This window comes from Pseudorca crassidens, chromosome 4 (genome assembly GCF_039906515.1).
Source record: "Pseudorca crassidens isolate mPseCra1 chromosome 4, mPseCra1.hap1, whole genome shotgun sequence".
In the NCBI taxonomy this organism is placed as follows: domain Eukaryota; kingdom Metazoa; phylum Chordata; class Mammalia; order Artiodactyla; family Delphinidae; genus Pseudorca; species Pseudorca crassidens.
Window position 1 is genome coordinate 117,893,395 of NC_090299.1, and position 24,557 is coordinate 117,917,951.

Here is a 24,557-nt window from a genome sequence, read left to right on the forward strand (position 1 = left end):
CAACATAAAATTGTAAAGTAACTCAATACAGCTGTAACTTCTCTATTTTAGCTAAGCCAATTTCATTTGAAGATCATATGAAACTGAAATTACAACCCATAACGTTTTAAGTCCAGGGTACAATTGAAACAAGCAAGGGTTATGTGATAAAGTCTCTGGTACATACAATTACCAATGTAAAGACATGAAAACTAGTAGAGCCACAGAGGTTTCTCTGTGAAAGAATCCTTTGCATCTGTACATCAGGAGTCAAATGTTAGGAAAGACAGCATATCCCATTTAAGCAAGAAATGTGGAAGATCATCATTTACATCTCATTAGATAATTACATAATCACAGTATACTTACAGAATGTATATTATTCCTTCCAGTTGTCTTTATTTCTGAGCCATTTCTGGAGGAAATGTGAGGTGGGCAAGAAGTGTCCTAATCCACCTCTCTCAAACTATAGTCACATAATGCAATGAATAGTAAGTGCTATTTGTTCATTGTAACTTAAAATTTTCTGTAAATGAGTTTTCTTGTGTCTCTTACTATGAGTAGTTTCTTTATATCCACCTGAAAATAAGTCATCTGAATTGATAACAATCTTCTAATTTTTTAAATCATTTATGCAATTCCTGGCATATATTTTACACTTCGTGAATTTAGGAAATTATGTTTCACAGAACAGCCAGAGAAAGTGTTAATGCAATGGATATTATTCCATCGTGACTCCCAACCTAGATTAGGAATGACTATGTTTTTAAAAATCGTGAGCAAATTAACTACTTCTTCCATTAACAGCTATAGATACTCTCTGGAATCTCAAAGGCTTGAGTTTTCTCCTGAGACAATTATGAATAAATTCAATAAAGTTTTACTGGCACTGAGAGAGAACAAAGTCCAACATGCACAGTCAATCAAGGAGAGCCTTGATTCATTTTCTTCATACCATGAAACCAACTGGATATGTTTACAAAAATTCTACAAAGAATAAAATATATATATATATATATATATGTATGTAGTACCTGTGTGTGTGTGTGTGTGTGTGTGTGTGTGTAGTATGTGTATATATGTATATATAGTATGTGGATACAAGCACACTTATAATAGAATCTCTCCAGTTTGCAAACAGGCTATCTCTAATCTCTTTATCATTCGTGACTTTCAAGTAATTCCTTAGATCAATACATATTCTAAGCAGTTATATACATTATTGATATGAATATGTTCTTATTTTAATAAGAAAATCTTTGTGGCTCCTTGACCTCAGATTTTTTTCCTATGTGAAAAAATTTTTTTCGTAACATAGGTCTTAAGAGCTTGGACAGTATTAATGTCATTTATAGTAGAAGAATGCAACATGTGTGTTTGAATGTTACTTCTAAGTTGAATTTGGATATAACATTGAACCTTGGATCTCAAGTCACCAGGGCCATTGTGAACTCATTTTAATAGTCATGTTCATTAATTTTGTAACTGACAACATATTTCTGTAATTAATTAATTTAATTTTTTGAGATATAATCGACATATAACACTGTGTAAGTTTAAGGTGTACAGTGTGTTGGTTCAATATGTTTATATGTTGCAATATGATTGGCATGTTGCCTAGCACCTCTATCAGGTCACATAATTATAATTTCTTTTCTGTAGTGAGAACAATTAAGATCTAGTCTCTTAGCAAATTTGACATTTATAATACAGTATTGTTGACTGTATTCACTATGCTGTGTGTTAGATCTCCAGAACTTATCTACTATTTGCATCTTAAGGTTTTAGTTAGGTTTTTTGTGTTGTTGTCGTTGGAATTGAATGCTATGTATGTACAAGGTAGCCTGTTAAAATAGTTATACTGATGTAATGTTACTGCAAGGAAACTTGTCTGAATGTTCTACATCAAGCCTTTTAAATGCCTCAATTGCACTAGCCTTTCCACTCTGATGAACTCACCTTGGTTCTATGATGGAAAACGTCAGATTTTATTTTTATTCTTCAGTCTAAATTTTTTTAAATTAATTAATTATTTTTGGCTATGTTGGGTCTTCATTTCTGTGCGAGGGCTTTCTCTAGTTATGGCAAGTGGGGGGCCACTCTTCATCGCGGTGCGCAGGCCCCTCACTGTCGCGGCCTCTCTTGTTACACAGCACGAGCTCCAGATGCACGGGCTCAGTAGTTGTGGCTCAAGGGCCTACTTGCTCCGCGGCATGTGGGATCTTCCCAGACCAGGGCTCGAACCCTGTGTCCCCTGCATTAGCAGGCAGATTCTCAACCACTGTGCCACCAGGGAAGCCCTAAATTTTTAATTTACTTAGAGATATTAGAGTGTGGCTATTTATAAATATGCTCTCAAACACTAATCCAAACTAACTAAATGATGTCACCTCTAATGGCTAATCTATACTATAAGTATATATGTTTCTTTGTAATGTATATTTATCTGTATATGCTTAAACAGTTGCCCTTTGTATTCATATGTAGTATTCAAAAGCTATACAAGGCATTTTACTTGTCATTTATATTTGTTTGGTACAAGTGATTACCACCTGGATGTGTATGTTCAGGGGTCTAGGGTGGGAAGACAGGCTTGTAGCGGAAAGACCAAGGAATATGCTGTTATGTTAATGGAGATGAGTGATAACTTGAATTTGAGCAGTGTCAATGAGACTGCTGAGGAGGGAACAGATTCATGAGGTATGACATGAGAATATATAGGATCCAGTCATTGGTATTTTGCAAACTTTCCAGGTGATTCCAATGTGCAGCTTAGTCTGAGAATCACTAGTCACTGTTAGATTTAGAATCTCAGAAAAGGAAAAATTTAGGTTGACTTCTAGGTTTCTTGTTTGTTTCTGTGAATGGTGATGCCATTCATGGTTGAGAAAATGGTAAAGGAGGAATAATTTTATTGCAAGGTTTTTGTTGTTGTCCAGCTTTGTTTATATGGAGTTCAGAGTGTGTATGGAACGTCTAAGAATTCAGTGGAAAGGTCTGGTTTGGAGATGTATACTTTGTAGTCATTGTAGAAAAGTGATCATCGAACTTAGGGATTTAGCCAGGGTATGTACACAGAGTCAATGAGAATAATACTTAGAAGCCAGCAGAGGAAGAAAAGCTTGGGAGCTGACTAGGAGAAGGTGAGTGAGGTGACAAGAAAACAATGAAATGAGAGACTTACCCAGGGGAAATATTTGTCAGAAGTAGCAAATGGATGAATATCCATGAATTTTTTTTTTTCAGTTTGGGGCTGTAGTTACTTTCTATTTGAGGGATCTATGATGTAGAATCACGAAACTCAGACTGCTCACAGGAATCTCTTCCTTCAGCTACACAACAGGGCATTTTATTTGTTACTTTGAGTATCTTATACGCATATAAGGGTATGCGTGTGTGTATGGTATGTTGCATTGTATATAAAACTGTCAAATACTCTTTTTATGTGATTAGCTAGCGTTTTAAAGGGGGAGTCTATATACACATAAGTAATTACATACATATAAGTCATCCTAGAAGTAGGAAAGAAAATGTCAATGTAACAGTTTGGTTTAAGCATGAACAACATCTCCCCACCAGCATTCCTCCCACCTCTTCCATCATGAACACTGGAGAGATAAGTATGTAACTAGTCAGCGCCAACGGATGATAGAGTAGCCAGATTTAAACTTGTGACCATTACACATTAGAACTGCCTCCTTATTTGGAAGTTTTCAACCTCAAATACATGTTCTATATTAATATCCCTTGACCTTGGCAACATACGAAAACTGAGGAGCTTTAAAAAATCTCAATGTCCAGGCTTCACCCAGACCAATTATATCAGAATATACATGACCCAATCATCAGTATTTTGAAAAACTTTCCAGGTGACTCCTGTGTGCAACCAAGGTTGAGAATCACTTTCTTCTATGTCACGCTGGTCAATCTGACAATATTTCCATAAATCTACATTATCTGAAAGCATGTTTCTATCTTTCTGATGACATCTCATTACCTAGTACTCTGGCATGGTTTTATAGGTAAGCTCATGAGATGCAGATTTGGTGTATCTGCTATAACAAAACACCACAGACTGGGTGGCTTAAACAACAGAAATTTATTTTTCTCACAGCTCTGGATGCTGAAAGCCTGACACCAGGGTGCCAGCATGGTTGGGTTCTAGTAAAGGCTCTCTTCTTGACTTCTAGATGGCTGCCTTCTTACCCTGTGCTCACATGGCCTTTCCTCCTACATGTGCATGGGAGCAAGGCGGTAGGGAGCAAGCTTACTGGTGTCTTTTATTATAAGGGCACTAATCCCGTCAAACCAGAGCCCCACCCTGATGACTTCATCTAACCCTAATTACCTCCCAGAGGTTTCATCTCCAAATACCATCACATCACATCAGAGGCTGAGCCTTCAACATATGAATTTGGAGGAGACAACAATTCATTCCATAGTAAGGGTTGTCTTGCTGTTCTCTGCCATCATTGCTTTTAAACCAGGAGGCTTCTTTGAGACAAGCACTAATTCAGTGTAGTCCAGACAGATAAAACTGCCCTTTTGTGTTGTATATAATTCAGCAGTGACACTTACATAACTACAGTGAGCCATGACAGTTTAACCAGATTCAAATTTTACTGCCAAAAAGTATACCATTTTTGACAGATATATAAAAAATGAGTTACAACAGAACCAGACTTTTCTTGTAAATGTTTAGTTTAGTTTGGAACTGCCTACTGCCTTTGGATTTGCTTTTCTATGTCTTGGTGAATTTGGTGCACAGAACTCCATGTTGTTTAAGACAGTTTGGTGGCAGGCTTCATCTTGGTAATGCTGCTGAATGTTTTCAGTCTCATATATGTTCTTCCCAGAGTTTGATAGATATGACATTATTTTTTCTTAGTTCCAAGCAAATTTTAGGTTATCTCATTGTGTGTGTTGCAAAGAACTTCACAATATCTTTAATAACTCCCTGTGGGGTGCCTGGAAATTCATTCTATTCACTTCAATCAATGGATTATATTGTGTCCTGTGCAGAGTATCCAGAGTGAAAAATTCCCATTTCTAATTTTGAGGCTTAAAAGTTCTAAGGTTTTTGTCTGTGTAGTATTGTACTTGGAATTACTGTGGCATTCTACTTATCTCTGTGTGTGAGTCTGTTTATCAGGGAAGGCAGGGGTGGGGTTAGAGGATGAGCAAGACAGATTGTTGTCAGACTCCTTTATCCCTGTTAGGATTAGTAAGGGGCCAATATTGTACATAGATTATAAATAGGCAAGCAATTTCTGGGAAGTATAAAAAGTTTCTTAAGATCACACACCTGGCAGGGACTTCGCAGATAAAAAATACAGAAAATGTTTAAGGAGTCAAACAAATGAGGCATGGGATGGAAACGTGTTGATGGTGATGGGTTAGAGATACAAGCCCAAGGGGGACAAAAAAGATCTATGTTGTTCATCTCTGTCTCACCTATCATGTGGTGTGAGGTGGTACATACTGTAGGTGTTCAGCAACTATTTGGTGAGTGAATGATAGAACAATCCCAGAATGACCAAAGGAAGACCCTCAAGAATATAAAACTAAGTCAATTATAGAAAGTCTCATGGAATTCATGTTTGATTAAAAAGAACTACAGGATCCAGAAGTAAAGTCCAAGTACAAATTTAAGGTGAAAACAAACCCCATATGTTGATCAATTAAGGGATATATGCTACAGAATATCTTCTGGTCTGATAGCTCTTTTACTCAGGATTCCTGGGCCTGTCTCTGCCTCTTTGCTATCATTGGATAGGATGTGCATGATTATTTATCTTTATTTCTGAAAACAGATTCTACCACCAGGTGGGTGAAGGAGACCTGAGGTCTGGATAATGAATTTATATTAGCAAGTAGTTTTGAATTTCTACCAAACGAGTGTGACTTTAAAACCTCTCATATCTCAGCAATTAGCCCCAAGGCATGTTCTGTCAGTGCAGTTTCCTGTTCGTGTACCTAAAAGGAGTTAATAACAGGACCTACTCACTGGACAGCTGTGAGGGCTTGAGACAGGGAGAGATGTGTGTAGATGTGTGCTGCTGCTATTGTTGTTGTCATTATTATTATTATAAACCAGTTTAGGGATTTTAATTCTCCATTGTACATCAACTTTTGCTACAATATAGTCACTTCACTTCACTTTGCTGAAGAACATGATGTATTTCTCTGAGGCAAAGACAGCACATCCCACTAGGTACTGTGGGCAATTAACACGTCACATTGATATCTACTTAATTGGCTGTACATACTAAAGCAAATATTAATCAGGCAAAGTAGTGGGTTTTCAGTAAGAGATACAAGTCTGTAGAGGTAGATGCAGAATGTTGCTATTTTGTAGAATGGAGATACAAAGAGATTTTTCAGAGAAACATCAGATTTCCCCTTTCAGTGAGTAGCATGCTGGCAATTGGGGCGGACAGACTGTGAGCCTCTTGAGGTGAACCGGAACTGGCAAACATGTTCAAGTCTTCCCGGAAATGATTGATTTCTTCTGTTTGGTGGGAAAGGACAAAGCCAAAAATGAGAACACTAGGAAAATGGAAAAGTCTCTATTTCTACAAAATAACCTAAGTTTAGTAAAGCCCCTCAGAAACAGTCAAAAAATTTTAAGTTGTATACTTTAAGCCAAAAATGTAATAACCTTTGTTAATTGAAATAAAAAAGAAAATGTATTCAGTTATTTTTTCCTTACCATTTTTATATAACCAACAGTGTATGGGTATATACTTACAATGCTAGAAACTAATGCAATGTATCACTTTAGAGAAGGAAGAAAATAATCATCATAGTCCACATCTCTTACCTTGATTCATAGCGCAAATATATCTATTCTTGGAGCATTACTGCAGCTTTGGTGCTCAGAAAATTGTGGTGGATGAAAAATGATTCTGCAGCCTTTCATCCTTCACAATTTTCACACCATCTCAATTAGTTTAACTTTGCAATCATGCCATCTAGTGCTCAAACGTCCTCAGTACTACAGCTCAACTTCATTAGAAGCAAAATAATACAGTATCAGGCAAGTTACGTTAAAAACACTGTGCTTGGGGACAGGCAATATAATGAATAGTCCATTGTTGAGACACTAAACCAGATTTCTTGCTAAATAAATATTTCTTGTTTATCATTATTGTTTCATTAATTTATTGCATTTAATTCATAAATATTTTTGTATATTCTATTTGTATAGTCATACAAATTATACATAACATACACCATATATTGAAATTATACTTATTTTATTTTTGTATTCCTTTCTGTGTCTTTCTATAACTTTAACAAAATGGTCATTGAATTTGAAGGCAACACAACCCAACGACCCAGTCATGGATTGGGTTTGATTAGAGGGGATTGGATAGAGTGGAATAAAAAGATGGAAATCATTTATTGTAATATTTGATTGCATTGCATATCCTGCCCCAGGTTGTGGTTTTGCTATTGCTGATGACTGTGCCTTCAAGGGTCAGGTGCTTCACGACATACCAAGAGAAACACAGAAGGGTTTTGGATTGCACGAAATATAGCAATTTACCAGAAAATAAAAAAAACTAGGGTCTTTTTTTTGCTTTACCATTGAGACTATTTTATATATCTTTTTTAAAAAAAATTTAGGAAAGTATTGTTAGAAATTAATGAGCTTGAATAGTTTTCAAGATGTCCCAGAGACATGATTTTTGTGTTCTTTCCTAGCCTTTAAGATGGCCTCTATGTTGTCTATCGGTTCAGAAATTTAAGAGAAAAAATTCATTTCTGTAATTATGAAAAGAATAAAATTGATTAAAGACAGGCCCTATCAGATCACCTCCATCATTTTAGCATCCGAAAAAAGGTTGACAATATACCAGCTCTGACTGACTCTGATGTTAAAATGGAAAACCTCAGCCCTTGCCCTGATTCCAAGGTAGATGAAGTCCTATGGTCCATGAGGATGCTCCCCTCTGCTCAGACCTCATTCTCTGAGCTCTTTTTCCCTTAGCCTTTTGTCAGCTCCTCAAGGACAGGACACTCCATCCCACTTTGGGCGCTGTTTACGTGCCTTGCTTTCATCGGAATAACTTCTTTTATTCTTCACTCTCATTTAGTTCATTCTTACACCCCCTCAGATCTTACCCTGAGCATCATTTCTTCAGAGAAGCCCTCCAACCCCTGAATTAGTCCTTTCTTGTTATTAGATGGCACCCCAAACGTTTCCTTATTACTACTCACCACATTTGTAATTATATACTTGTGTTATTATCTACTTTCTATCTCCTACTCCCACTAGATTATAAATTATGAGCAGGCTAGAATATTCCTTTTTATAACGCTTTAGGGTCCTAGCCACTGTGTTTTCTATAATGCCTGTTACAGAGAGGTTATGCAGGAGATAGTTGAGGAAATCAACCTAAGAGTCCAAAATTGAGAACTGAGATGCCCATTGTCCCAGCCCATGTAGATTTGTGAAGTCAACTCTGCTTTTATGTCACCCTTGGGGCAAGAGAATTGTCACTGAGGCAGGAAATTCTGGTGCCTCTATCCCAGCTTCTGAAGGAATACCCCTCAGCGACTTGTCACTTCCTGCAGCAGAGTCTGGGATTGGAGTGTTTGTTCCCACCACTTACAGAATCCCTGACCTTGCTCACCACCACTCTTCCCACTTCTTGGGAATCAATTGACCTTTCACTCCCTGACCACCACTCTCCTTCCCACGCTCTTGTTCCTCACCCCCAAAACAAAGCAAAGCAAAACAAAACAAACCCAAACCAACCACCTCCTCCTGCCTCTACTGTCAGCCATCTTCATGGATTAACAGAGAGATACAGAGAACAAAATATAAATTAATATTTCAGTAAATTATCCTATCACTCTGGTATTCAGCAGAGAATAAAAATAAATTTTACACAAAGGACACGTTAAGTTTTCAGTGTTTATTTTTGTAGCACTTCCCTTCTCTTTCTAGAAGACTGTAAGGGTCACCAACTATCTTAGAATATCAGACAAGAAATCATTCTGAGATCAATCATCTTCAAAGTGAGTTTTTCTTAAACAGTTAAAACATACTAAACTTCAGGTGTCTATAACCAATCACCAATATCTTCTAAAGAATAAGAAATGAAATTAGGATCTATAAGTAATTAAGTTTGACATTGAATACATATAGACACACATATGTAGATTTGGTGTTTTTTGGTGCATTGTATTATATTTTATTATAAATCTGGTATATATATTCTCGTTTTAGAAAAATAACACTTTTGCTTAACATCAAATACACACAAAAGAAAAATGCTTGCATTTTTGAATATTTTCAAACCACACTGAGGATTCCAAGTGTCTCTCTGGATCCCTCTCTTTTCCACCTGTGGTAGCGTCTAATAGGTGTTACCCAAGCATGTGCTTCTTGAAAGCTGGATCAACTAATTCAATTGTCAACTCATTTAGAAGTCTGACTCTTAGATGTATACTTGATGAAAAAACTAACCAAACGGTATGAAGTTCACTCCATAGAAACTCTTTACACTTCTACCTCCACAGCAACACAGATGTACACACAGTGGCATCACTTCTTAAACTGTATCTCCGAGAACTTCCAGAACCGGTTATTCCTTATGCCAAGTATGAGGATTTTTTGTCTTGTGCCAAACTGCTCAGCAAGGAAGAGGAAGCTGTAAGTCCATGCATTTATTTCTTAAAAAGCTATTGTTTGGGTTTTTTGTCAGTGTTCTTAGTCTTTAATCTGTAAAGTTTCCTTTGTCCCATGCTTGGATTGTTTTCCACTATTCTAAGTATTGACATCACACATATTTAGATTTTACACACACAACGCAGGTCCCATTTTTAATCCTCTCTCTGATCAAAAAGAAAAGTACAGATGAATAAATGAAATCAGCACTGCTTGCCACTTTGCACCCAAATGCTAAAAATCGGAAGGACTCTCACTATATTAAAGCTACTCCTTCCCCCAAACAACCTTATTACAAATAAGGCAAACTTCCCTTTTCAGTCAATTGTGAACAAATGTTAAAAATGTTAAAAGGGCTTCACTTAAACATGTTTCTCCACAAATAGTGCTTACAGAGATATTTGAAATTCTTTTACATCTTTTGAAAATATTTCTGAAATGTTTTCTGTGATAGTGGCAAGTTTTCAAGACAGTATCCTTCACTGGTAATATGTGAAACTAACTAAAAAAAAAAAAAAAAAGGCTGTATGCCCATTTTCCATGTGCTTTAATTCCAAGGCCAACACTTAGATAACATTTATTCTCTTCTTTATATTCAGGGTGTTAAAGGATTAGCAAAGCAGGTGAAGAGCTTGCCAGTGGTCAATTACAACCTTCTCAAGTATATTTGCAGGTAAGAATTGTCCTAAAGACAAAACTAGGCCTTCCCTGGTGGCGCAGTGGTTGAGAATCCTCCTGCTAATGCAGGGGATGCGGGTTCGAGCCCTGGTCTGGGAGGATCCCACATGCCGCGGAGCAACTGGGCCCGTGAGCCACAACTACTGAGCCTGTGCGTCTGGAGCCTGTGCTCCGCAACAAGGCCGCCATAGTGAGAGGCCCGTGCACCGCGATGAAGAGTGGCCCCCGCTTGCCACAACTAGAGAAAGCCCTCGCACAGAAACGAGGACCCAGCACAGCCAAAAATAATTAAAAAAAAAAGACAAAACTAAATTTAAGAAGACTGTATTTAGCCTGACACTAATTTACTTTTGACAGTGAATAAAAATCACTTAACTGCTCTGACCTCCAGTGTTGGCCTCTATAAAACTGAGGTTTGACAAGGTGATTTTTTTTTAAATAAATTTATTTATTTATTATTTATTTTTGGCTGCGTTGGGTCTTCGTTGCTGCCCGTGGGCTTTCTCTAGCTGCGGCTAGTGGGAGCTACTCTTCATTGCGGTGCGTGGGCTTCTCATCAAGGTGGCTTCTCTTGTTGCGGAGCACGGGATCTAGGGTGCACGGGCTTCAGTAGTTGTGGCACATGGGCTTAGTTGCTCCGCGGCATGTGGGATCTTCCCAGACCAGGGCTTGAACCCATGTCCCCTGCATTGGCAGGGGGATTCTTAACCACTGAGCCACCAGGGAAACCCTTGACAAGGTGTTTTCAAAAGTTTCTCTGAGCACTAAAATTGTTTGATTTAGTAATTTGCTGTTTCTGAAGTCTCTCTGGCCTCTACATATTAAAGATATGTTGCTTTGAACTTCCATCCAGGTTGTTTATAATTGTACCATGTACCATTGTTTAACAGAAGGAGCGTGTATCCTGGCATGAGAAAGATCTGCCCAGGAGTCCAGATTCTACCACTGACTACTTACGTGTCTTTATGCAATTTTCTTATCCTCTTTGAGACTAAAGATCCTAATAGGTAAAAAGGTAGTGAAAACACATATTTCACACAGCTGTTTTAAAAATTAAAGTATATTTTAAAATTTTATATACCTATACATTTATACATATAGTGAATGCTAATATTAATTTTTTCCATTTCTCTCAAGACTCATTGAAAAAACATCGTAACTCAATTCTGCTAGAATAATAATTGTGCTTCATAAAGCTCTCTCTCAATGACCATGTTTAATGTCAGGGATGCTATGTACCATGTCTGTGCCCCTATTTAAGAAATCAAGTATGTACTATTGAAACATATTAAATTTATTTTTTTTAATTTTATTGGAGTATAGTTGATTTACATGAAACATATTAAATTTAAATAAAGAGATTAATGATTGGCACTACAGGTCATTGTAAAGTATTTTAAACGATAGCTTCCCAGTCCATTTTTAAATAAAATTAAAATTTTTAATTCAGTACAGTGCATCATTTACATGTGTTTTTTGCGTCATGATTAGATAAATGTACAGCTGACTGGGAACTATGGAGTTTAAGACTCATGCCAGACACTGTGGAGTTCATTGTCAACAGTAATTGAGTAGGAATTCCAGAACCTCCTGCCATACTTTTTCTGGTGATGGTTAGCATTCAGGAAACAAACAAGACCTTAGGTTTCAGAATTTGAAAAAGCAAGAAATAGTTTCACAGATAAGATAGACTTATTAACATAGAAGGGTTCCATCCCAAGTTTTTGAACTAATTCAAGCTATTGTAGTGGATAAGAAAAGGATGACAGTCTCTTAAGTAAAAGGGAAAAAGGCTTTTTGGAGAACAGTATTGCAAGTCTTTATCTCCACAATAGAAAACCTTAACTTCTCTTAACACATTTAAAGCAGACTTTTAATTTCAGCTATTTCAAATAAGAAATAGTAGTTTGACTTTTTGCCCTTCAGTTTTGCTATAATTAGGCTGTATAACAGTAGTGAACATGTGGAAATAGGCACTTTTTAATTTTTATTTTTGGCCACGCTTGTGGGATCTTAACGGCAGTGAAAGCATGGAGTCCTAACACTGGACCACCAGGGGATTCCCAAACAGCACCTTTTTAAAAACTCATGGTATAGTAATCAAGAGTTCAGAATCTAGCGTCAGATCACCTGGATTCAGATCTCAGCTCTGCAAACTCTGTGTTCTTGGAGAAGATTCTTACCTCTCTGGTGCCTCATGTGTCTAACCTGTAAAATGGAGATAATGGTATTTACCTTACAGAGATGCTTTGAGAGTTTAATAAGTTAGCACGACTGACACATAATAAAATATATTATTTTAAATAACACATAAAATAGGTTAAAACTTTTTTCATCACTTCTTTGTCTCATTAGTACAATTAGTAAGTGTAAGGTCGGATCTTAACAAACGGCACCGCGAAACAGAGGAAAGCTTCAAGTGAGCTTTATTAGGGAGCGCTCCCGGGGCGAGGTTCACTGGTCGGAGAGAAAGGGGCCAGAGAAGTTGCACCCGGGCGAGGGTTGGGCAAGATTTTATAGGGGAAGAAGGGAAAGGGGTGTGGTGAATCTGGGAGGGCACAGGGTATTCCTTATTTGGTGGTCTTTTCCGGTATCCTGGGGGACCGTTAGTCCCGCTCCTCGAAAGGCAGGAAGGCTGGGCCGGGTGCAAAGTCCCCAGGTCAGTTCCTGGAACTGGGTGGTCCGGAAAGTCTCCAGGTCAGTTTCTGGAACTGGGTGGTCCGGAGAGTTTCGGTCTGATGCAAACTGTGAATCTGATTGTGTTCCCCTGCCTCGGGCCAGTTGGCCTTACAGTAAGCCATGAATTAATAGAAGTTCTTGTAGAAACAAAGAGGGGATGGGAAATGAAGAAAAGCTGAAAAATTACAAAAACAATCTCTGCTATTAAAATCATTTGGAGATAGTGGGAAGCAGCCGCATAGCACAGGGAGATCAGCTCAGTGCTATGTGACCACCTAGAGGGGTTGGATAGGGAGGGTTGGAGGGAGGGAGATGCAACAGGGAAGAGATATGGGAACATATGTATATGTGTAACTGATTCACTTTGTTATAAAGCAGAAACTAACACACCATTGTAAAGCAATTATACTCCAATAAAGATGTTTTAAAAAAAAATCATTTGGGGAAAGGGCTATTTCATGCCTCTAATTCGTTAACACCTAACAAGTTAAAACAATTTGTGCTTGCAATTTTCCATATCAGTAGAACTGAGGTTTTATTTTAAACCATGTTTGATCTCATTTTTTAATAGACTATAAATTCGAAGCTCACAAATTACTCCACAAAGAGAGTTGATTCCTCCTCTCTGAAATAAGAGATTGTACCAGACAATCTTATTTATAGTTCTTGAATTAAATATATATATAAATTTAATATTTTATTTAGGGATTGGAAAGAAATTCATATTCTTGAATCTCAAGTCCACATTAGCATTATCCAAACACTCTTGTTCCTGTGACTGACAGGGAAACCAAGCCAAGCCAGGCCAGAGCAGATATTTGATATGATCCCTTATGAGTTTGATCCTTAATAATTTGCAATATACATTCTGCACATTTGACAGAGAGATGTTTGAATTCCTAACGAATTTTGTGTCCATAATCATCTTTGAATGTACTCCACTTCATAAATTTCCTGATAACCCATTTTCTTCCACTAACAAGTTTGATCCCATTGTGTTTTGTTCATACTCTTGCACCCAACAGGTTCTTGGATGAAGTACAGTCCTATTCAGGAATTAACAAAATGAGTGTGCAGAACTTGGCTACTGTCTTTGGCCCTAATATCCTGCGCCCCAAAGTGGAAGATCCTTTGACCATTATGGAGGGTAAGTAAATTATTATCTTACACCCTCATCAATAGAACTGTCTCTTTGTTGTCTTGAATCTATTCTCCTATGAGGAAACTAGGGAAATAAGTGAATCCATGGTAACTCCATTCATGAACTCAAGTTCTTCAAATACAAAAATTCCTCTTTGGGAGTCAGACATTTTTTTTGGAGTTTACTAAACATAACTTACCAAACGATTCCTTAGGAGTTTTATAAGAATAAGTGGAACTTCCATAAGTCATCTGCAAAATATCACACAAAAATGGGAAAAAATCTAATTCACTTTTTGAGTCCAATGCAATTTTCAGAAAATTCAAATAGTTACTATTTTAAGTTAATGTATTTTTATTAATTCTGGTTTTATTTGACGAATTTCAAGAGGCAGAAAATATGGGCCTTTGTAAGATAATGCTGCTTATTTACCTTGGGTTAAACATGAAGAAATTCTTGTTTTCTATATTACAAAATGCCTCAAATTCTTTTTCACAATGAACTGTTACTTCTGTTTATTTCCAGCAGGCCTCACTGCTTGAGTACTTTTCTTACCTGTGGCCATCAGTAGTACTGTTGATGTGCAGGTCTTGCTGAGCTGAAAGAGTAAGGTTAGAAGATGGAAAACTCATTAAGCAGCAGAAAAGAGAGAACTAGACATAGAGATTGTTCAGAGATCTGCAGAGGGTATTCCTCAAGTCTTTGCCTAAGAATTGATTTATGCTTGCACTAGAGGACTCTACACTGCTTTCTGGGAGAGAGTACCAGAAATCAGTACTCTGAGCCATTCCTGGGCCTTACACCAAGCTTTAAATAATTGTGTTTCCCACAACCAGAGTAGAAAACCCTGACATTGAGACATTGTATCGAGACCTCAGAAAGGTATTACCTTGGTGATAATGTTAAAAGTTACAGTCTCTATATAAAGTTTTTAAAAGAAATCCCAATGATTCAATAGAGATTTGGGGAAGAAAAGGAGGAATAGTTGGAGCACAAAGGATTTTTAGGGCCATGAAACATTGTTCTATATGATACTGTAATGGTGGATACATGATATTATGCATTTGTCAAAACCCAGATCTCACAAAGAGTGATTTCTAATATAAACTGTGGACTTTAGTTAGTAATAATAATAATGTGTCAATATCGGTTCATCAATGGAATCTAAAACTGTTAAAAACCTAAAACTGCTCTAAAGGTTTCACATTAGAAACTATGCAATTCAAAAGGACATGGATCGGGCTTCCCTGGTGGCGCAGTGGTTGAGAGTCCACCTGCCGATGCAGGGGACATGGGTTCGTGCCCCGGTCTGGGAAGATCCCACATGCAGCAGAGCGGCTGGACCCGTGAGCCATGGCTGCTGAGCCTGCGCGTCCGGAGCCTGTGCTCTGCAACAGGAGAGGCCACAACAGTGAGAGGCCCGCGTACCGCAAAAAAAAAAAAAAAAAAAGGACATGGATCAAAATAAATCCTATAAATGTAAAAAACTCCAACTTATCTTCAAACCCCTAACTGTATAGCAAAAAAAGTCCAACAGAATTTAAAGATATTTTTTCCAAATTAAAGCAGTGTGCTAAAAAAGAAAACATATGTTCCCCTAAGACTTATAGTCAATGTTTATGTCAACTTTATCCATAATATCTCCAATCTGAAGACTGATCAATTGTCCTTCAATTACTGAATAGATGAACAAATTTTGATACATCCATGAAATGGAATTCTACTCAGCAATAAAAAGAATGAACTACTGATACATGGATAACAATATGGATAAATAACAAAAGCATTATGCTAAGTGAATAATGCCTAGACACAAAAGACTTCATACTGTATAATTGCATTTATATGAAATTCTAGAAAAGAAAAAACTGTAGTGACAGAAAGCAAATCAGTGGTTGCCATGGATAGTGGATTGGCTACAAAGGGGCACAAGGGAATTATCTATATAATGATTAGGTGGTGATTAAAGGACTGTCATTTGTCCAAATTTATCATATACCTCACAGATATCTTGTACATGTGCAAAATGAGACATGTACAAGGTAATGTATTGCAAAAAATACAACCTGAATCTACATTTCAATAGAATGTTGCCATACATATGTATTTTAAAGTGCCTAGGTACCTTCAAAGGAAAATTGAATTCTTATCCAGTTCTTATGAAAAAAGTGTCCCATAATATGGTATTTAAGTTCAACCTGTATAAAATTATATGAGCCTGGGGAATTGTTGGAACATGTAGTCCAGTGGGACTCCCAAATCTGCTTGGACTCTTCAGAATGGACAGGTGATTATAACCACTCTGACCTCATTTATTTCGGCTTCATGTTTCTTATTAGCATTCTAAGGAAGAGAATGACAGAGAGGGGAGAATAAAAAGGAAAAAAAGATAGTGCATATAATGACACATACATCATTATTACTACCAGGCTAGTCTGTCCTAAATGGCTATAAAAATTGAAAGGAAGTCACTTTACAAGAAATGATTGCCATTTACTATTCTGGAAACTAGATGAAAGCAAAGCCTTCCAAGGTAATAGAAATATATTTCTAAATCTCTAGGGATCTGACACTCACTCTATAATCGTGGCAGGTATACACTGGCATAGTTCTTCACATATTTCATCATGGAGACCTTGAGGATATCTCTCTTCAATTAATTAAATGCCTCACACAGTTCACAACTGTGATAAAAAGCAGTGATGTTTCTAAATTGCTACATAATTGATATGACAATCCAGTTTTCTACAAGCCAGTCTTAAAAATATTAAATCCAGTTATCATCCATAAGTCAGTCTTAAAAATATTAAAAGTATTTGCAAAAATGTGAACAGTGTACCTCTTCTCCTTACTTCGATTGTTTTTAAAAAAATAAATACATTGTTTTAATTAATATGTAAAAAAAAAAAAGCAGTGATGTTTCACATGTTAATATTCCAGTGATGGGGAAAGCTCAGAAGTTACTAAAAGAGAAAAGATAGATATAGAATACCATTAATTTCATTCAGTCTTTTTTCTTCCATAACTCCATCATAATTGATGATTCAGTAGATAGTTGTCTTTTATTTAGTTTCTTATTAGAACAACACCGAGTTTACTTATTATTACTACAGTTTTAAATCCAGCAGCTGTTCTAATTTCATTCTTTTACATGTAGCTGTCCAGTTATCCCAGCACCACTTATTGAAGAGGTTGTCTCTTTCTCCATTGTTTATTCTTGGCTCCTTTGTCATAAATTAGGTGACCATGTGTGTGTGTGAGTTTATCTCTAGGCTTTCTATCCCGTACCATTGATCTATATTTCTGTTTTTATACAGATACCAAACTAGACCGTAGTATAGTTTGAAGTCAGGTAGCCTGATTCCTCCAGCTCCATTTTTCTTTTTCAAGATTGCTTTGGCTATTCGGGGCCTTTTATGTTTCCATACAAATTGTAAAATTTTTTGTTCTAATTCTGTGAAGAAGGCCAGTGGTAGTTTGATAGGGATTGGATTGAATCTCTAGATTGCTTTAGGTAGTATAATCATTTTCACAATGTTGATTCTTCCAATCCAAGATCATGGCATATCTCTCCATCTGTTTGTATCATCTTTAATTTCTTTCATCAGTGTCTTATAGTTTTCTGCATACAGGTCTTTTGTCTCCTTAGTTAGGTTTATTCCTAGCTATTTTATTCTTTTTGTTGCAGTCGTAAATGGGAGTGTTTCCTTAATTTCTCTTTCAGATTTTTCATCATTAGTATATAGGAATGCAAGAGATTTCTGTGCATTAATTTTGTATCCTGCTACTTTACCAAATTCATTGATTAGCTCTAGCAGTTTTCTGGTAGCATCTTTAGGATTCTCTATGTATAGTATCATGTCATCTGCAAACAATGACAGCTTTACTTCTTCTTTTCCAATTTGGATTCCTTTTATTTCTTTTTCTTCTCTGATTGTTGTGGTTAAAACTTCCAAAACTATGTTGAATAACAGTGGTGAGAGTGGACAACCTTGTCTTGTTCCTGATCTTAGTGGAAATGGTTTCAGTTTTTTACCATTGACAACGATGTTGGCTGTGGGTTTGTCATATATGGCCTTTATTATGTTGAGGAAAATTTCCTCTATGCCTACTTTCTGGAGGCTTTTTATCATAAATGGGTGTTGAATTTTGTCGAAAGCTTTCTCTGTGTCGATTGAGATGATCGTATGGTTTTTCTCCTTCAATTTGTTAATATGGTATATCACATTGATTGATTTGTGTATATTGAAGAATCCTTGCATTCCTGGGATAAACCCCACTTGATAATGGTGTATGATCCTTTTAATGTGCTGTTGGATTCTGTTTGCTAGTATTTTGTTGAGGATTTTTGCATCTATGTTCATCAGTGATATTGGCCTGTAGTTTTCTTTCTTTGTGACATCTTTGTCTGGTTTTGGTATCAGGGTGATGGTGGCCTCATAGAATGAGTTTGGGAGTGTTCCTCCCTCTGCTATATTTTGTAAGAGTTTGAGAAGGATAGGTGTTAACTCTTCTCTAAATGTTTGATAGAATTTGCCTGTGAAGCCCTCTGGTCCTGGGCTTTTGTTTGTTGGAAGATTTTTAATCACAGTTTCAATTTCAGTGCTTGTGATTGGTCTGTTCAGATTTTCTATTTCTTCCTGGTTCAGTCTCAGCAGGTTGTGCATTTCTAAGAATTTGTCAATTTCTTCCAAGTTATCCATTTTATTGGTATAGAGTTGCTTGTAGTAATCTCTCATGATCCTTTGTACTTCTGCAGTGTCAGTTGTTACTTCTCCACTTTCATTTCTAAATCTGTTGATTTGAGTCTTCTCCCATTTATTCTTGATGAGTCTGGCTAATGGTTAATCAATTTTGTTTATCTTCTCAAAGAACCAGCTTTTAGTTTTATTGATCTTTGCTATTGTCTCCTTCATTTCTTTTTCATTTATTTCTGATCTGATTTTTATGATTTCTTTCCTTCTGCTATCTTTGGGGGGTTTTTTTGTTCTTCTTCCTCTAATTGCTTTAGGTGCAAGTTTAGGTTGTTTATTTGAGATGTTTCCTGTTTCTTAAGGTAGGATTGTATTGCTATAAACTTCCCTCTTATAACTGCCTTTGCTGCATCCCATAGGTTTTCAGTTGTCGTGTCTCCATTGTCATTTGTTTCTAGGTATTTTTTGATTTCCTCTTTGATTTCTTCAGTGATGTCTTGGTTATTAAGTAGTGTATTGTTTAGCCTCCATGTGTTTGTATTTCTTACAGATTTTTTCCTGTAATTGATATCTACTCTCATAGAATTGTGGTCGGAAAAGATACTTGATACGATTTCAATTTTCTTAAATTTACCAAGGTTTGATTTGTGAACCAAGATATGATCTGTCCTGGAGAATGTTCCATGAGCACTTGAGAAGAAAGTTTATTCTGTTGTTTTTGGATGGAATGTCCTATAAATATCAATTAAGTCCATCTGGTTTAATGTATCATTTAAAGCTTGTGTTTCCTTATTTATTTTCATTTTGGATGATCTGTCCATTGGTTAAAGTGGGGTGTTAATGTCCCCTACTATGATTGTGTTACTGTCGATTTCCTCTTTTATGGCTGTTAGTATTTGCCTTATGTATTGAGGTGCTCCTCTGTTGGGTGCATATATATTTACAATTGTTATATCTTCTTCTTGCATTGATCCCTTGATCATTATGTAGTGTCCTTCTTTGTCTCTTGTAATATCTTTGTTTTAAAGTCCATCTTGTCTCATATGAGAATTGCTACTCCAGCTTTCTTTTGATTTCCATTTGCATGGAATATCTCTTTCCATCCCCTCACTTTCAGTCTGTATGTGTCTATAGGTCTGAAGTGGTCTCTTGTAGACAGCATATACACACGTCTTTTTTTGTATCCATTCAGCCAGTCTATGTCTTTTGGTTGGGGCATTTAATCCATTTACATTTAAGGTAATTATCAATATATATGTTCCTATTACCATTTTCTTAATTGTTTTGTGTTTGTTATTGCAGTTCTTTTCCTTCTCTTGTGTTTCCTGCCTAGAGAAGTTCCTTTAGCATTTGTTGTAAAGCTGGTTTGGTGGTGCTGAATTCCCTTTTATTTCTTTTTCTTCTCTGATTGCCATGGCCAGGACTTCCAAATCTATGTTGAATAAGAGGGGTGAGAGTGGACATCCTTGTCTTGTTGATGATCTTAGTGGAAATGCTTTCAGTTTTTCACCATTGAGTATTTGCTGTGGGTTTGTCATATACGGCTTTTATTATGTTGAGGTAGGTTCCCTCTATGCTCGTTTTCTGTAGAGTCTGTTTTTTAAACATCTTTATTGGAGTATAATTGCTTTACAATGTTGTGTTAGTTTCTGCTGTATAACAAAGTGAATCAGCTATATGTATACATATATCCCCATATCCTGTCCCTCTTGTGTCTTCCTCTCACCCTTCCTATCCCACCCCTCTTTGCGGTCGCAAAGCATCAAATTGACCTCCCTGTGCCTTTGGGTGTTGAATTTTGTCAATATATTTTTCTTCATCTATTGAAATGATCATATGGTTTTTATTTCCTAATTTGTTAATATGGTATATCACATTGATTGCTTTGCATATATTGAAGAATCCTTGCATTCCTGGTGTAAATTCCACTTGATCATGGTGTATGATCCTTTTAATTTGTTGTTGGATTCTGTTTGCTAGTTTTTTGTTGAGGATTTTTGCATCTATGTTCATCAGTTATATTGGTCTGTAATTTTCTGTTTTTGTGATATCTAACATCATACATAAAAATAAGCTCCAAATGGATTACAGACCTAAATTTAAGACCAGACATTATAACAGTCTTAGAGGAAAACATAAGAAAAGCACTCTTTGAAATAAACCACAGCAAGATCGTTTTTGACCCACTTCCTAGAGTAATGAAAATAAAAATAAACAAGTAGGACCTAATTAAACTTAAAAGTTTTAGCACAGCAAAGAAAACCATAAACAAGATGAAAATATAACCCTCAGAATGGGAGAAAATATTTGCAAATGAAGCGATGGACAAAGGATTAATCTCCAAAATATACAAACAGTTCATGGAGCTCAATATCAGAAAAACAAAGAACCCAATTAAAAAGGGGGCAGAAGACCTAAATAGACATTTCACCAAAGAAGACATGCAGATGGCCAAGAGGCACATGAAAAGATACTCAACATCACTAATTATTAGTGATGCAAATAATTATTAGTGCAGCAAATAAAAACTACCATGAGGTATCACCTCACACCGGTCAGAATGGCCATCATCCAAAAATCTACAAACAATAAATGCTGGAGAGGGTGTGGAGAAAAGGGAACCCTTTTGCACTGTTGGTGGGAATGTAAATTGATAGAGCCACTATGGAGAACAGTATGGAAGTTCCTTAAAAAACTAAAAAGAGAGCTACCATGTGACCCATCAATCCCACTACTGGGCATATACTGTGAGAAAACCATAATTCAAAAGGTCACATGTACCCCAGTGTTCACTGCAGCACTATTTACAATAGCCAGGACATGGAAACAACCTAAATGTCCAACAGTAGATGAAAGGAAAAAGAAAATGTGGTACATATAAACAATGGAATATTACTCAGCCATAAAAAGGGACGAAATTGGGTCATTTGTAGAGATGTGGATGGACCTAGAGTCTGTCATACAGAGTGAAGTAAGCCAGAAAGAGAAAAACAAATATTGTATGTTAACGTATATATGTGGAATCTAGAAAAATGGTACAGATGAACCTATTTGTAGGGCAGGAATAGAGACGCAGACATAGAGAATGGACATATGGACACAGGGTGGGGGGAAGGGAGGGTGCGACGAATTGGGAGTTTAGGTTTGAGATAAATACACTACGTAAAATAGATAGCTAGCGGGAACCTGCTGTATAACACAGGGAGCTCAGTTCGGTGCTCCATGATGACCTAGATGGGTGGGATGGTGGGGGTGGGAGGGAGGTCCAAGAGGGAGGGTATACGTATAGCTGATTCACTTCATTGTACAGCAGAAACTAACAACATTGTAAAGTAATTTTACTCCAATAATAAATAAGTAAATAAATAAATCCAGCAGCTGAAATATAGTTGGACAAGTACATGATTTGCAGTGAGAAGATGAAGAAGCATCATATTTCAGCCTGGTCACTTATCATCTGTGTGTCCCTGGGCAGAACTGTAACCTCTCTGAACCTCAATTTTCTCATCTGAAAAATGTTAAGTCCTATCTCACAGCCTTCTGAGAAAATTTAGAAGATGTAAGTGAAACATTTCCACCTAACACAGTTTCACAAACTCTAACACACACAGGAATAATCTGGGAATATTGCTGAAATTCTGATTCAGAAGGTCTGTCTGTGGTGGGTCCTCTATGCTCTGCTATTGCTACTATTTTGTTATCGTTGGTGTCATCTGGGGGCTGGTTAGAAATGTAAAATCTCATGCCCCACTCAGTATTTACATTTTAACAGAATCTCCAGATAATTTGTATGAACATTAATGTTTGAGCAGCACTGGCCAGCATCAGACCTAACAAACTGCAGATTCCTAATCTAAATATGTTAGAAGTTTTGAATCATTACAGAAGTGTGAAGGATATAGATGAATATAACACATATTTTCCTATTCAGAATTTGACTATAAATTATATTCAGAGCCAAATCTTGCCCAGGTGTTGCTTTAAGCTAATGAGTGGCCTCATCCCAAGTCAAGCTTCTACTCTCTGACAGCTACTAGAAGCTATTTCAGTAGATATCTTCATTGTCAAAAGCACTTATCATTTTCTTCACCAAATTTATTTAAGTATTTTAAATAATATTACCTTTACTAACTAAAATTTGTTTCCCTGTATTTATTTATCAGAGACTACTCTTAGGAGCTTTTATCAACACGGTAAAAGAAACACAGTTAACACACCACATTAATATAGTTCAAGCCAAAGCAAAGATGATTAATGCTTTCATGAGCCTACACTGCTTTATTGTGGGTATATGAATAAAATTCTTAAAAAGATTCTTAGGGGGTTGGGACACCTAAAGTTGTGAAACTAATTTAGAAGCCTAGTTAGTGGTGGTGGCCTATTTTAAGGGGTGGGAGCAGCCCAGCATGTAAGTCAGTGAGGAATATGTGAAAATATATTTTGAGATTTTAGCTAATATGCCATAAAACCTGATAAATCCACCAATTTTTAGAAAGAATATTACTGCTTTTTATGATAGATTAGCCTTTCTATCCACTGTTGTCTGAGTTATTTTTACTATCTGAAACTTGTAAGGTATTGATTTCTAATCATACTTTACAGTGAATAATATAAATATAAGGATCAAATGAGAACCTTAGCATTTTCATTTGTGTAAGAGAATTATTTTCTTTCTTGAAGGTCTTCTCTTTGTTTAAAATGCCCTGAAGTGTTGATATTTCTTTAGAGCAGATTTGCTATTGGCAAATTCTCTGTTTTTGTTTAGCTAGGAATGTTTTATTTGTCCCTCATTTTTGAAACATAGGTTTGCTGGATAATATAATTCTGGCAATGAGAATGATGAAAAATCAGCTGATAATCTTATTGAGAATCCATTATACATGAGTTGGTTATCTCTTGCTGTTCTCAAGGTTCTCTTTAAGACAGTTTGACTATGATGGATCTAGGTCTGGATCCTTTTGCATTTAGCTTGCTTGGAATTTGATGAGCTTCTTGAATGTGTAGACTCATATTTTTCATCAAATTTCTTCAAATTCCAGCAACTCTTTCTTCAAATATTCTTTCTGCTCATTTCTCTTTCTACTCTCCTCCTGGGATACCATTACGCCTATGCTGGTATGCTTGATGGTGTCCCACAGGTCTCTGAAGCTCTGCTCATTTGTCTTTATTCCTCTTCCTTCTGTTCCTCAGACTGGGTAACCACAGTTGTCTTCAGGTATGCTGATTCTTTCTTCTGCCTGCTCAAGTCTGCTGTTGATCCCCTCTACTGATTCTTTTCATTTCAGTTATTGTACCTTTCAACTCCAGAATATCTATTTGATTCTTTTCTACACTTTCAAGCTCTTTATTGATATTTGGCGAAACATTATTCTCACTTTCCTTTGGTTCCTTCATTTATTAGAAAACATTTAAAATAGCAAATTTAAAGTCTTTGACCAGTGAGTACAGTGTCTGGGTTTCCTCAGAGTCTGTTTTTTTTTTCCTTTTTTTTCCTTGTATATGGGCCATGCTTTGTTTATTTTTTGCATGTAGCATTATTTTTTTGAAAACTGCATGTTTTTTAAATAATATAATAATATGGGAACTCTGGATATCAGATTCTTACCCTCTCTTTGTTGTTTTTGCTGTTTGTTGTTTGGTTTTTTAGTGAGTTTTCTGAAATAATTCTCTAAAGTCTATATTATTCGTCATCCGTGGCCACTGA

General features: G+C 36.5%; 1 protein-coding gene across 8 annotated transcripts in view; it reads left to right on the top strand.

Annotated features, from left to right (window-relative positions):
- The window catches only part of ARHGAP24 (Rho GTPase activating protein 24), a 771,185-nt gene that overhangs the window by 738,026 nt on the left and 8,602 nt on the right, over positions 1-24,557 (top strand). For all 8 annotated transcript variants that reach the window (XM_067736519.1, XM_067736517.1, XM_067736518.1 and 5 more), the window contains 3 exons: positions 9,514-9,646; positions 10,261-10,334; positions 14,044-14,165. In XM_067736519.1, coding sequence (XP_067592620.1) covers positions 9,514-9,646; positions 10,261-10,334; positions 14,044-14,165 — 329 coding nt within the window. The remainder of the gene's footprint in view (positions 1-9,513; positions 9,647-10,260; positions 10,335-14,043; positions 14,166-24,557) is intronic.